At 37.4% G+C, this 16,061-nt stretch overlaps 1 protein-coding gene across 1 annotated transcript; it reads left to right on the forward strand.

The window, feature by feature from the left end:
- The first annotated feature begins 7,626 nt into the window (after positions 1 to 7,626).
- On the forward strand, positions 7,627 to 14,108 carry LOC128734134 (vitellogenin-1-like). Its single transcript, XM_053828166.1, has 4 exons — positions 7,627 to 7,831; positions 12,776 to 13,024; positions 13,097 to 13,730; positions 13,794 to 14,108. Exons 2-4 carry the CDS (start codon positions 12,781 to 12,783, stop codon positions 14,053 to 14,055), a joined length of 1,140 nt encoding a protein of 379 aa, XP_053684141.1. The 5' UTR covers positions 7,627 to 7,831; positions 12,776 to 12,780; the 3' UTR covers positions 14,056 to 14,108.
- Positions 14,109 to 16,061: the final 1,953 nt, after the last annotated feature.

A 16,061-nucleotide genomic window follows, 5' to 3' on the forward strand; every position in this document is an offset into this window, starting at 1 on the left:
GCTTGCCGGATGCAGTTAACGGCTTGATTGGCACAGATTTTTTGAGAGAATTTGGAGCCATTGTTGATTTTGTGGGTATGGAGATGAGATTGCAACAACCAAAAACTGAAACATGCTACATTATACCGGCTCGTACTGAGGTGGTAAGGTACGTTGATACCGGTGTGACGGGTACTTGTGTGGTACTACAACAAGAAATAATGCCACATGTTTTCATAGCAAATTCAATATCAGTTCCAAAAGAAGGGAAATTACCCGTAAGAATTATTAATATAGCAAATAAGGAAATTTGCATTGAAACAAAAAATATTGAAACAAGGGATCTAAGGGATTACAATGTGGTAGGAAAAATTAAACTGCCAAAATACGATACTAATAGAGCAAGTAAACTTTTAAATGAGTTGAACTTGAAACATTTGACAAAACAAGATCAGGCAGAGATGCAGAGGCTATGCTTAAAATACGCTGATGTGTTTTGCTTGAAAGACGATAAATTAACAGTAACGGATAAGTACACATCCAGTATTAAAATAAAGGATGGCACAACTCCAATATTTTCTAAACAATATCGCCTTCCCCTGGCGCAAAAAAGGGAAATAAATGACCAGATTGATAGGATGATGTCAGATGGAGTCATTGAAAAGACTAGTTCCGAATGGAATAGCCCAATTTTACTAGTGCCAAAAAAGTCGGCGAATGACAAAAAGAAATGGAGGTTGGTTGTTGATTATCGGAAACTTAACAATGTTCTTGAGAACGATACATTTCCACTCCCAAATATAGAGGAGGTCATAGACTCATTGGCAGGAGCGAAGTACTTTTCGCATTTAGACTTGTCCCAAGGGTACTACCAATGCAATTTGAAGCAAGAGGATAGGCCACTAACAGCTTTCTCGACGTCGTCTGGACAATATCAGATGACAAGGCTTCCAATGGGACTAAAAATAAGCCCAGCATCATTTTCAAGACTAATGACCATAGCGATGGCAGGTCTTAATGGAGAGAAGTGTTTAGTATATTGGATGATCTCATCATATTTGGTAGAAATCTAGAAGAGCATAACAAAAATCTCTCGAACGTTTTCCGAAGATTGCGAGAGGTAAATTTAAAACTAAACCCCGAAAAATGCAATTTTTTGCAAGAAAATTTAGTATACCTGGGACATTACATATCTGCTGAAGGCATCAGGCCTGATCCTGCTAAAATCGAAGCAGTGAAAAAATGGCCGATCCCTTCCACTGCGGATGAAGTCAAGCGATTCGTTGCTTTCGCAAATTACTATCGGAAGCACATAAAAGACTTTGCTAGGCTTTGCACACCGTTAAACAAGTTGACCAGAAAGGGTGTAAAGTTTGAATGGAGTAGCGAATGCCACAACTCATTCGAGAATTTAAAACAATGTTTTATAAATCCACCAGTACTGGATTACCCGGATCTAACGGAGACCAACAAATTCAACTTACATACGGATGCGTCTGGATATGCGATTGGTGCTGTGCTATCTAATAGCAACGGCAAACCGGTTGCATATGCCAGCAAGACTCTGAATAAAGCCGAATCAAATTACAGTACGATAGAAAAGGAGTTATTGGCTATGGTGTGGGCTATCAAGCATTTTCGACCATACCTGTATGGAAGAAGATTTGAAGTCTACAGTGACCATAGACCATTAGTTTACCTTTTTACTTTAGCTGACCCCTCCAGCAGATTAACAAAATTCAGGTTAGCTTTAGAAGAATATGATTTTGAAGTAACTTTCAGGAAAGGAAGCGAGAATGTGATAGCGGACGCGTTGTCACGCATTTCGATTCAAGACCTGAAAACACTTCATGGAAAAACTGTTCTAGTCGTTACCAGAGCTTCGAAACTTAAAGGCGAAAAAGCGAATGACGATAGGACTGATCAACCTTCGTCTAAACAAGACAAATACGTTAAAATGGTAATGAAAGATAACATAAAAAGCATGCAAATCTCCACAGATGTAATTGAAATTCCCCTCAAAAGGACACAAATTGACCTACGGGCAATGTTGTCGAAGGTGGCGGAATATTCAAAAATTAATAATATAAAATATATAATCATCAAAAATAATAAGGAGACATATGACGTCATTAAAAAATATGAAGAACTACAGATATATGGTCGACCATCATCAGTAAAAACATTACCAATTTTAATAAAAATCGGAGAGCAAATAGAAGAAGTAACAGACGAAAGGTCAAAGCTTTTAATACTAAACGACTACCATATATTACCGACAGCGGGACATGCGGGTATTAGACGCACACTTGCAACTATAAGCAAAAGATATTTTTGGAAAAACATGAAATGCGATGTAGAGAATTTCATTAAAAAATGCAAGCAATGCCAGATATCAAAAGTTGGAGGATGCGGAAAAACTCCAATGATCATTACGACAACAGCAAGCACAGCATTTGAAAAAATCTACGTAGATTTGGTTGGTCCTTTGATACCTACCAATGGATACGAATATATACTAACAACGCAATGCGAGTTAACAAAATTTATAACCGCAACACCGATACCTAACAAGTCAACAGAGACAGTAGCTAAAGCATTCGTGGAGCATGTTATTTTAAAATATGGTGTTCCACAACGAATTGCGTCGGATAGAGGAACAGAGTTTATGTCGAGTTTGTTTACATCCATTGCCAAATTATTGAATATTCAAAAACTAAATTCTACAGCTTACCATCATGAAACTATAGGTTCTTTGGAGAACACACACAAATGTTTAGGAAACTTTTTACGCATCTATTGTAACGAAAAATTATTTTCTTGGGTACATTGGATACCATTTTACACATTCGCATATAACAATACCGTTCACACTAACACTGGATACACACCTTTTTATTTAGTATTCGGAAAAAATAGTAACATGCCTTCAAATTTAACAAATGATAATCCAGTGCCTATTTATGACATAGACAACTATAGCAAGCAATTGACGTTAAAGTTACAAGTATGCCATCAAGAAATAAGAGAAAACCTTCTTTCTAGCAAGATGAAAAGAACAATGAAAAATAACTTAAACATTGTACCAAAATGTTATAACAAAGATGACTTAGTCCTAATTAAAAATGAAATAGGTAAAAAATTGGACAATAAATTTATAGGTCCATACAGAGTAGTAGAGGACATAGACCCAAATATAAGGGTAGAGATCAATGGTAAAGAGGATATAATACATAAAAATAGAATAAAAAGTTATAAGGAATGAATATAATAATACATATAATTTGAAACAATAGGACGTGTGGTGGACGATTGTTTCATAATGAGTTCTTTCAAATTACATGGGAATAATACGCATTATATAAATCCTAGTTCATATTTCCTTGTTTAGTTTAAAAATTCTTAACTATAGATAACAATTTTTAAAAAATGTAAATAGGGCGTGTGGTGGACGCTCATGATTGAAATGGTTCAGCGCGACGCGGATCGGTTATGCTGTATAAGCGTAAACGGACTGTACCGCGTCGAACGGTGACAATTATACGCTGACACAGCGCATAGCGTACAACGTACGACACATAGCATAGGAAGAAATATTTCAGTACAATATAGTCGAGAACGACACGTTACGAGGACCACATCTAGTATTCTTACTCCAAACCGAACCGCCATATCCCAAGAATATTGCAGTAGTGTCCTATCACAAATGCTATAAATAGATGGTACAGTTAAATGCTAAATAACGCATTCAGCGCTATTTCTCTTTCGCATCGAACGGTTTAACTATGGGAACAGGCGACACGAGCACGAATTGAACGGGACTTTAACTTTACCTCCTTTGCCGTGTCCAGACTGAAATTGAAATATCATCAAACTGGTGCCGTCTGCCGATTTATCTACCCTGAGCAATTGGTTGCTCGAGTGTTTCTTAAATCGGGTAGGAGTCGATGGAGCGCCTCAGCTTGTTAGAGACGGCGATCAACACAGCTCCGCCACTGGATTTTCTGATCTCCACCGTATTCGATTACGTCTAAATGCGGAAAAAGCGCTTCCGGATAACTATTGCGAGTAACTCTGTGCCGCAAGTCAGGTTTCCGTTAAAACCATCATATTAAAATCCGTTTTTGTCGTAGCAATAAAATATACATATATTGGTCCGCAATCCACGTACGTTCTGGTAACAAATCAGCAGTGGATTGGTAGGGTTCAGTTGCAAATCAGGCACAGAGCTAGAACTTGTTACAGAAGTGACGTATCTCCGGGCAAATTAGTAGTTGTTCTACGTTCTCTTGTTATGTGGATATTCTCAGAATTTTCTTTGACATCGAACATATTTCAAAAATTCATAATTCTTAAACCAAACGGAAAAGAAAAATGTTATTTTTATAACAATAAAAGATTAGGAATTACCGAATGCTGTTTAAATTTTTTTTCGTATTATTTTTCTTGGATCTAAATGTAGGCGAGTTTTCATAAAATATTGTTATAGCTCTGTTCAAGAGTTATGCACTACAATGATTTTCCGATATTTCAACGAAATCGATGACGTCGAGTTTTTAAATATTGTTTTCATTCCGCACACATAAAATTTCGAGACCCTTCGGCCAAAATGCCAATAACCATTTTCAAAAAACTCAGTTGTAGTGCAGTTTCCAAAACATATGCGTAGCGTAGGGGAACTGTGGGTAAGACGAACAGGGTGGGTAAGACGGACAGGTGGTTGATTCTACCAGTTAAGCATTAAAATTCGTAAATGTTTTGATGGGAATCCAACCAGCTTGCTATCTCATGATGTCTGAACGTTTCAATCATCATTTAAAACTTTCCAATTTTGATAAAGTACAAAAAACTAAATATTGGACATGATTCTGCGTTTGGATGTAACTTTTTTTCCGTCGGAATTAAGCTTTTTGAGTGGTTTAATTCCAAAATGTTGCCCATAGCATGAAGTATTTCGATTTAATACCTTTTCAAGTAACGTCTGCATTGAAATAATACGTAATTTCATTTGCGTATGAAAAATTGTGAACGCTTTCAAAAAATGAATAATGATGGGGTGAAATGGACAACTGCTAGTGTGGGTAAGATGGTCAGTGAACATGTTATATTAAAATTGTTGATTTTGCTTCTTAGTGATATCTCAAGCATATAAATGAAAATATAACCGGAAAACGTGAACTTCAAACAAATCAGCAGCGGCCAGGCATGAAACAGTTTCTGGAATGCTTGTTCATATTGCCGCTGCCAAACAACTTTCTATTGGCTGCCTCTAGTGGGAGGGGGTGGACTGCCCCCTTCATTTTTTGCACGCTACATCACCATATTTTACGTACACTCAAGTCTTTTTTTACACAGTTTGTTTTTTTCGATTACTCGAAAACGGTGCAGCTAAGGAACTATTTACAATCTACGTGAGGAATGTTGAGCTACTCACAAATGTATTGAGAAATAAATGAATGGTCTCTAAGTTACCCCGTTCTTAATACTCAAAAAACTAAACCGTGTAAAAAAAGTACTTGAGTGTATTCAATTTGTTAAGGGTCAAAAATAATAATATGCGCTCAGTTGGGGCGATTCACAATACCTGTCCATCTTACCCCCACACATTGTCCGTTTCACCCGCAGCACTAAAAAAGTTCACTTTTTCGGACCATTTTTAAAACTCAAAATACACATTGAAAAACGTTTTTTGTTAAATATTTCACTAGCTCCTTTTGAAAACAATATGTTGAACTGAAGTAAACTGTATTTAGGTTTTATAAATCATAAGTTCTCTGTATTATATTAGCTGTTCTTCTTAACCTGTTCGTCTTACCCACAGTTCCCCTACTACCTTCTTAGTGTTGTAAATGAAGTTTCGGTCGAAACATTCGATCCACGTTCGCGGAATTTCAATTGATGAAATAACAAACTCAGACTGCAGAGTAAATACAGCTGAATAGAATCTAATTAATATTGTATTTCAGTTCTATGGTGTCTCAGATGAATGCTTAATGATATATGGGTGATTTGGAAGTTTTAACGGGGGAACTCCCTCACAGTACTGCATGCTGCAGAGGTACAAAAGAAGATGGGTTTTTGCCGATATCAATTCTATTAGTATACAGTGATTGATAAAACAGTTAATCCGCACAAATAAAAAAAAACATTCTGTCGAACATAGAAGGCATATTTCGACAATAGGACGCACATGCACGCAAGCTGGTCATATCAATGCATATTAAAGGGCTCGAATCTCTAATGAGAATGAGACTGAGAAGTTATATTGAAAAATGTGAACGGTAACCTAAAAAGGCTACCTAAGTCGCTAAAAAATCTGTATATTTTTATTCAATCAACTGTACTTAACGTAACGTAAATTACTTTAATGATATTTGCTCATTTAATTAAAGTAAAGTAAGTAAAGAAAACTTTTACTTTTTATTTATATAGTCTTACACTTTTGTCCATCACTGTATTTGGTTAAAAAAAACAGGTTTCTGCAATCATGATTTCTGTTCCAAACTAAATATTCTATATCTATTCGACATAAAATTGCATAATTATGTTACTTTTTATCGAACTGAAAGTAACAGTAAGATTTCGCTTCTGAATCGGAAGAAAGCTTTAGAAGCAAAAGGGCATCTCTTCTGACAGAATTTCTATCTCACTAAGCTCTAATCTTGATCAACATAAGAATTTCGATCGAAATTGAAAAATTACAATGTTAAGATTTTAAAACTCGGCACACGTCTGGAGAAATATTCATTTTAATGAATTACTCACAAAAAAACATTTTTTCCATTCTAAATTATCAAATGTTAACTGTAGGCCAACCTACCGAACTTCATTTATCTAAGCGCTCTGAATAATTACGTGATCGAACATATCTTGATCAACAGTTACGTTTGAAGTCTAGTGGAGCTGGAGGTAGTAAGGTATTGCCCATTTCTCTTCCTTTTTATCAAGACCGATTTAAAGGAAGCATATATTTTGATCAATTGATCCAACCTTTTGGTTAATTTGAAATCGCTTTTAATAACATTTCATTCCAAGCAAGTTCGTTCCGTTGTAATGCGTTTCCTGTAAACCGGTAGCAACTAGCAGCAACTGCACTTTCAAGTAGCTAGCTAACTGGTTAGCATTGCTACGGCATTTGTGATCTCGTGCGGACGAATAATGAATTGCCGAGTGAATTTAATGACAACGTGACACTCCGTTTAAGTTCTGTGTGGTACCGCCGCCGCCGCCGCCGTGAGCGCTTTTCAAACAGATCGAGAAATATAGTCATCGAATGGAAGTAACTTATGAATTCTATAAGCAATTCGATTCGAAATTCCAGCAAAAGCTGCTGCCATCGTAAATATATCTTTATTCTTAAAACGTCACGGAGTCCTAGGGTTGATCGAACATATTATATATACCTACGTTTAAGTGATTATTAGAGCAAAGCATATAATTTACTCAGTTTAAATCTTATGATTCAGAACATATGAACGTGAGAAACAACCCACGTGAAAGTATATAAGCTATTGTTTTTCATTGGCGCGTAAAACCGCCGATATTCGAGCCGGACGATTAAAAAACGACGACGACGACGACGTCGTCGCCAAGTAGCGCCAACATCTTACGCCGTCATGTCAGTCAGCTGCATTCTATTCTAATGCGAATCGAGCGACGCAAAATTTCATTGTAGAATAATGGGTATAAAATTTAATATTTTCCCAGACGATAGAATAGTGCGATTCGATAATCCAGACGGATAACACCTGAGGTTGAGGATCTTAACGCGGAAAAGTTTTAAGTGTGTTGTGGTTTTAGATTGAACTGAGACAGTTTTTTTCTAGTAGTTTGCTTTTCCGATAAAGAATAGGTGAGTTTGAGAGCATCACAACATAATTGAAGAAAAAATACAAGTTATTGAGCATCATTTAATACAATTGGACTGTAAATCAAGTGGCGCTGAAAGCAGTGTTGGGCTGGTTATACCTAACTTTATGAGTGATTCATTTATGACTTTTGAAATTATGCTTGACTGAGGTGGTACCGTCAAAACGGAAAGATCGAATCAAACTGCGCGTGCTAATCATGACTGAAAGCATGCTATCGGGAACAATGCGTTTCGAAAATGTGCCGTTGAGGAAATCTGTGTGAAAACAATTACAAAATCATTACTGACAGCCGAAGGAAAACAAATCACATAATCAGTTAGAATCAGTCAGTAGAATAAACGAACAGGGATGCATGTGACTAATTATACCCCAAGTCCAGAGTCGGAGTAACCAGGACGAACTGCTAGTAATTAATCAATATTCTGCGTCAGGTATTACCTAACTGAAGAGTAAATTGTTATCTATTGTATGAAAAGCATTTTTCTAGTGCAGTTTTATAGTAGTTCGTATAAAAAGTGTACGTTCATGGTCACATGATATAGATGTCAAAGTTTGCTAAAAATTCAACTTTTTTTTAAACTGTTTGGCCCCTTGGCGAAGGAGGTCTCCAAAACTGCTTTAGGCTCGCAAAACTGCTAGTACGTATTTTAGGAACTAACAAGGATTTCTCATTCACAAGAGACTCAGGTGTAGAGTTTAGCCTGATAAAGTGTAAATACATCTAGTCTTATCTAGCGATATTTTCATTGCACTGCTTAATTAATGATGGAAATATTCACCTTCGTTATGTATTCTGACGAACCTTAGTTTCGTTCGGCTTATTTATTAGGGTTTATTTCTAATTCCCGTCGTAGTAAGTAAAGCCATTCTAATTTTCCTCATTTGTTGGATGGATTTAATGAATACTCCAAAAGTTCTTGTGCTGATTTGGCTAAAACACACTTACCTTCCGATTCGTGAAATCACTGAAAAGCGATTATTGAAATTACGCAACTGACTTTATTTCTTAAATTCGTCGAACCGTTTTAAAATCCGTCCATCAAAATTGTTCATCGTCCGAAGTAAAAATCACAACAATTTTTACGAAGCTAACGCGCGTGTATTTGTGTAGGACGGCATGACAAATGTTATTCTGCAAAATTTCTGCAGGTCAGGCAAGTTTTGCTGGCTGTAGAATAACGACAATGCCTTGCGTAAGTTATTTCCATTTATGAATGATGGAAATTGAAACGATTAGTCGACATTTTCTTCTTCGTCGCCCGAAAAAACGTAGCAAATTTGTCTGATAGGACTTCTTTAATGATAAAAATCATTTAAATAGATCTCAGCTCACTTTGATTGATCGCGTATGATAGACAACAAACTAAAATATTAGGGAATAACTAGTTTTGCATTGTGTGTCATAAAAATGGTGATATTTTTAATAATTTGTGTTATTAAGTGTCTTTGTTCAACGAGTTCTAACGAATCGTATTTTGACATAAAAGATAGGACGGGAATAGGCAATTACGACGAAGCAGCAACATACCCTACGAGTAGTTTTGCCAATTTGATTTGTCGTTTCGCTGAGACGACTCAACGTATTTGGGTATTGAAGCGAATAAAAACTTATACTTGTTCAGAAGTTTCAACTTTGTTTCAATGAAGAAGGACAGTAATACAACTGAGAAATTGAATAGCAAAGCAAAGAGATTAATATATTAGTTTGACTACGGAACGGAAGCTTTTGCAACTTTTTTTTTTTTGATTTCTTTCTTGGAAATATTGTAAAATTTTCCAATATCCTTAATTCGTTTATAACGGCACAAGTTTACTTTTAATGACTTTTGTTACTCTTACTACTGAAACTTACACTTTTGTCAAACACAATTATTGCTAAGCAAGTTAGAATTTCTTATTATTGACCCAAGTAACAATTTGGGTTTTATTATACTCTTATGATGGCATTTAAGACCAAAACTGGTCCCGAACACCGCCATAAGAGTACAATGAAACTTGCTTGGGTAATTTCAACTCTTTTAATTTTTAAGTAAAGCATTGCAAGGTTTTGTTCTGCAAAGAACCTTGAGAATCAAGTGGACTGGATGGTTCTCGTTTAACCCTCTAACGGGCAACATCATAAAAACGATGCGATCGAGCAAATGATTACTTTATCATGAAAGTACACTCAACAAAAGAAGCTCGAGTGTTGATTTTCATGGGAAAATATTTATCTGGAGGACCGCTAGGTATGAAATAGTCCAATATCTCTTCTTAGTTTTTCATGCCTAACGCTCTATTCACAAAATTTTTCAGTTCAAATATATCACAAAATTGAAAAAAAGGATGTAAATTACTCATAGGAAAAATTTGAGATCGAACATTCTGTTCTAGATGTCCTTTTTCTTCAAACGTAAAAAAGAGAATATTCGCACCATAACTTTTTCCGAATTTTTTGGGATTCTTGTTTTTGAAATATGATAACTTTTGAACGCATGGTCAGAATCTTGTGATATTAGTATCAACATATCAGGAAATTTGTTCTGAACATATTTCTCATATTGTCAATTCAAGACAAATTTCGTATGTGGCTCTGGAGCTCCAAAAGCGAAGGCCGTCTACAGACGGTCTTACCCGTTAGAGGGTTAATTATTTTTTCTCTAATGACTGTTTATGGCCATTTTCAAGTAAGATTTCGAGTCCAAATGCAAGTCCAGTTTCAAGTCTAATTTCATATACAATCACAATTCCAATTTCAAGGACAATTCTTAATTTAATTTGAAGTAAAATCAAGCAAAGTTTGAACTTACTTTGCTTCCGTTGATCCAAATTTAAGTCCAAATCATGTGAATTTGAAGTCTACTTTCAACTTCAATTGGAAGTTTAATTTGAAGTGTAATTTAAGGTCCAATTAAAGTTCAATTTTATGTCCCATTTTAAGTCGGAAGTTTTTGGGGCGTCTTAGTAGAATACGAAACGTGAAATTAAATAAAAAAGAAAACTTTTCCAATTAAATTCTACTTACTTACTTTACTTTTTCGGCGACAATCCGTTTATTGAATCCTTGCTGAACTCGGGAGGCGTCTCCACATTACTCGGTCTCTGGCTGCCGTTCTCCAGTCGCCCGTAATACCCGCTGTTCTAGCATCCTCGTCAGCAGCGCTCATCCAACGGGTACGGGGTCTGCCTCTGTCGGGTTCTCTGCTGAATATTGTTTTCGCTGATATCTCGTCCGATATCCTTGCTACGTGGCCAGTCCATTGTAGCCTGCCGTGTTTTAGGTGGTTTAAAATATCCGTTTCTTTATATAGCTGGAATATTTCATGATTCATGCGCCTGCGCCACACTCCTTCATCTAATATGCCGCCAAGAATTGATCGCTGGATCTGTCGTAAGGTACCAACTCGCCAACAAAGGTTCCCTGCAACGGCCTCAGTCTGAGAAACAGGATGTGAGAGAGAATTTTGTATGCAGAATTGAGAAGAGTAATGCTTCGATAATTGCTGCATTCGAGTCGATGGCCCTTTTTGTAAATAGGGCATATGAGACCTTCCAACCAGTCCGTCGGTAATTCCTCCTCAGTCCATACCTTTAGTACAACCTGATGGATTGCACAATACAGCTGATCGCTCCCGACTTTCAGAAGTTCGGCAGGGATGCCGTCCTTTCCAGTCGCTTTGCCGTTTTACAGGTCTCTCGCTGCTTTCCTAACCTCGTCCAAAGTTGGTGGATCTGCAGATTGTCCATCATCCTCAATCGTTATCTTGTTTCTGTAGACCGCTCCGTCTTGTTCACCATCCAATAATACATCGAAATGGTAGCCACCTCCGATCTTTCGGTAATCAGGTTCACCTCGTTGTCGTTGCACATAACAGGAGTTGGCACGGTCCGGTTCCTGACTCCGATGATCGTATTAAAGAAGCTTCTCGTATCGTGCCTCTCGAAGCAATGATTTACCACCGACCATTTATAGTGCAATTTTAAGTTTAGTTTCATTCCTTATCCTATTTTATGTCTAATCTCAAATTCATTTTCCAGTTCAGTTTTAAGCCCAGCTCTGAATAAACTTTAAGTCCATTTGTGGGCCCAGGCTGGCACACGTTTTCCGCATTCTTTATAGACTTTAATGCAAAAAAATGTAACTGGACACGAGAGTCCGAAGTTTTTAAGTAGATTAATAACGTAAAAATAAATTCACCATACTACGATTACTTGATTTTTCCGCCCCACCATCTGTTTATGTCTACACACGCCAGTGATAGTAACTGATGGTAGTCCTGTCGTAAAATAGTTCGAATCCACGAGGCAACTTCAAGCATGTTTTGAATAAGTTTGCAAAATATGTCATGGTTTGTCATGGCATAGTCTAATTGTACTGAATTTAGCTATACACACTTCAGAATCATAATCTGCAGTTTCTATATATTACTGACAAATCAATTAATAATTAATAACGGAAAATTTCCATCCTATGTTGGGGGAAATAGAGTTATCAATTATTGCGTCAATCAAAGTCAATATCTTGCTTTAATTACTCACGCATATTAATGTTAAGCGGCTAAAGCGAACCGTAACAAGATAGAGCCGACAGGGTTAGTTACATTTGTATTTTACCTGTATGTCGTCAACATTGAGAATCACAATGTTTCCTTACGACACGAAATCGAGGAAAGTTTCTGTTGAGACTTGCGTGCTCGCGGTGCACCCTGCTCAGCTCATTGAAATGCATTTAATGAATCATCTTTACCCGGACGGTTGCAGTAACTAGCTCAAATCACATGTGTATGAGGAAAACCCTTTGATGGCTAAGGTTTGAAACATGCTTTGATTGCATGTTTTAGATATGCAACAACAACCTGGCGTCTTTGTTTAATTAATAGGAATACTTTTGTATGACAAGACAACTACAATTAATATAATCAACTTCACTTTGATTCACATTGCAGAAACGATGACTAAATTCAAAGCAACGCTGATAGTACTTCTATCATCAGCACTTTGCTTCTCAACAGCTTTCGACTTTAACGACCTGGCAAAGAAGGCAGGCGATGCCGCTAAGGTAGCTGGTAAGGCCACCAAAAGTCTGGTGGAGAAAACTCCTGAGATCTTTTCACCGGAGCAGCTGCTTGATTTTGGCAAACAATCTATCGCTGGAGTGCCACTTGAAGCGCTGGCCGCTACTATCAACAAGATTTGTAAGCATTTTGTTAACATCACCAACAATCTCGATGGATTACTTACAGATAGCAGTTTTCTCATCATTGTAGGTTCCATAGCTGGATCGACGAACGCAACAGAATCGGAGAACTCTGTCAACATCACGGAAATGAACTACGTTTTGCTAACGGAGAAGGAGAACGTTACTATACCTCTACTGGAGTCCGATGATCTGTGGAGCCATGAACTTTTTAATGATTCATCAGAGACCGTTATACTGGTAACAGGTTGGACTACGAATATCAAAGGACTAAACAAGGCGATCGATACGATTTATAAAGCATATCAAGCGCGGGGTGGCTATAATTTTGTCGTAATCGATACTTCCGATTATGTAGATACTTTGTACACTTGGTCCGCTTTTAATACGAACGATCTGGGGAAAGGCTTGGCGCAGGGCTTGGAGGAGTTGATAAACTATGTACAGTCATCATCCATACATCTGATTGGACACAGCTTGGGGGCACACATTGTCGGGACTGCAGGACGCCAATTTCAGTACAAGACCGGCCGGTCTGTTCCACGCATAACCGGGTTGGACCCGGCGAATCCATGCTTCAACGAAGGCGAAGCTTTGAGCGGAATATCTCGCGGCGATGCCGATTTCGTCGATATTATTCACAGTAACGCCAAAGTTCTCGGAAAGCGTGATCCAATCGGGGATGTGGATTTCTATCCCAATGGGTAATGTTAATTTTTAATGTTGTTTCGATTGATTTTGACACACTTTTACGCATTTGCTTGCAGGGTGGTGTCCGTACAGCCGGGTTGCTTGAATCCAGCCTGCTCTCATGCTCGAGCTTGGGAACTTTACGCGGAAACCGTCTATCCGGGAAATGAGGAAAATTTACTGGCTACGAAGTGTAATTCCATTCTGTCGCTGGATACGGGTGCTTGTCCTGGAAATCCTATCCCGCTAGGATTTGCGTGTCCGAAAACTGCCAAGGGAAACTATTTCCTTAAGACCAACGATAAAACGCCATTTGGGAGAAAGCTAAAGGGGCAATAGGATGCTCGGTTGTTAACAATAAAGATTGAGCTGTTATTATTCTGGCAATGGTATTAGTTTGTTGTAATATTCATTCCATATCACATTTCACTTTTCATGTGCTGCCACAGGATGTCTACCCAGTTTCGAAAAGAGAATTTCGAATGTTTGGGAAACGGCCGCGAATAACTAAACGCATCTCCCTGTGCTGTGTTTTCTCTATACAGCGGGTCTTAACATAAGCTACCGAAACGTGGAAATTTCCTCACTTACTCTATTTCCCTAGGCGAGTTCGCCATGGGAAAATCGCTTTCTTCTACTCTGCTAACCGGCAAATTACACTCCGGGCGTGAGTTCCTTATCTGTTATTTTCCCGGGCAAGTTCAGAACAACAATCGCACTTTAATCACTTACCAATGCGCGCTGTGTACTCACAGCACAGAATTCTTTAGCGCCTATTGCGGCTGACTCTAGAACTCGCCGTGGTGTTTTTCTGCAAACCACACAGAAATGTTTATATGTTTAAATTTCGTCCTCCAAGCCACAAGGCACGCAAAATTTTTATGCCAACGTCGGTCGTTCTATTTTCTTACCAACGCGGCTATAGTTTTACTTTGCATAGATTGACCGGGATTTAATTTTCTGGGTCCAATCTAGATTTCTGATAGAGATCTAGATTGGAAGATAGAAAATAGGGTTGTTATCCAAGTCTGGGTACAGTACTGTGAAGAAAACATTACGATAGGTTTTAAGAATTTCCTGAGGTTGGGTGAAATTCGAAATTCGGCTTTTCAAATAATCGACATTTATATTTGCAGTAAAGAAACAAAATTTAAAATTTTTGGATTAAAAAGGATTAGATAAGAGTGTGCAAAAAAGTCTATTCTCTGCTATACGTTTACAATATTGCCCACAAGCTCTTAGAAGTTATTGTTTTTTTTCCACAGGAGAGTTTAGAAACGAAAAATATTGAATTTCCGAACACTACCCTGTTTTACAATTTATTATTCTCATTAGCGTGCTGTGGTAAAATTCAATGCAAAACAAAAAAATATCTGTACCTTATTCAGAAGTTCGCAGACCACTATTACGGTAAGCAATTGCGTAATATTCGTTACTGGCTGTTTGTTCTGTTATTCCATGTGCGAGAAATTTTTCGAAACATTTTTTCTTGCTGATCAATTCGGCACCAACTTTTCAAAAGGGTCAATCTGCAAAATGTAAACAAACCGAGTGAGGGTTATTTTCTGCTGGACTAGCATAAGGAAAAAAACCCTCACTCGGTTTGTTTATATTTTACAGATTGACCCTTTTGAAAAGTTGGTGCCGCATTTCTAAATAAAAATAGAGGAAATGAGACGGTAGGAGAAAAAAAGGGGAGAAGAGCACGAAGGAAAACGTGACAAAAACTGGACAATCGAGTTAGGAAAAGAGAAAAAACGCGAGAGAACAAATAAAAAGTGACGCGAAAATAAGACAAGAAGATACATGAGAGATCGGGAGGAAATATGGGACATAAAAAAGAAAAGACTGCACTGAAAAAGGAGGATCGGAATCGAAAAATGAAAGAAACGAAGGAAACCCCCTAAAGAAAAGGAAGAAACCGAGAAAGAAATTGAGGATGAACTAGACATAAAGAGAGAAAAACGAGATAAAAATGGAGAAACGGGGTATAAAAATGGGAAAAGAGAAGGCGAAAAAATATGGGAACAGGAGAATTGAGCAATGAGAACATAAAACGAGTAAAAACAGAACAGAAAACAAAATAAAATGAGAAGCAAAATATGATAACAATAAAAACAGAACGTGACAGAAAAGAAGGAAGAGCAAGGCATAATAAGAGAAAGAACGAAACATACGAACGAAACGTACGATTGTAAAGTAAAACAAACAAATAAAAAAGCAATGAAAAAAAGTCTGGTAAAAAGAACTGGTCAAAAGACAAAAAGTTTACAAGAGTTAGAGAGCGAGAAAGGAAAAGAGGAGAAACGGGCCTGGAAACGGAAGAAAGACGAAAAACAGAACAG

The sequence above is a fragment of the Sabethes cyaneus genome, chromosome 2, assembly GCF_943734655.1.
Source record: "Sabethes cyaneus chromosome 2, idSabCyanKW18_F2, whole genome shotgun sequence".
Taxonomy (NCBI): Eukaryota; Metazoa; Arthropoda; class Insecta; order Diptera; family Culicidae; genus Sabethes; species Sabethes cyaneus.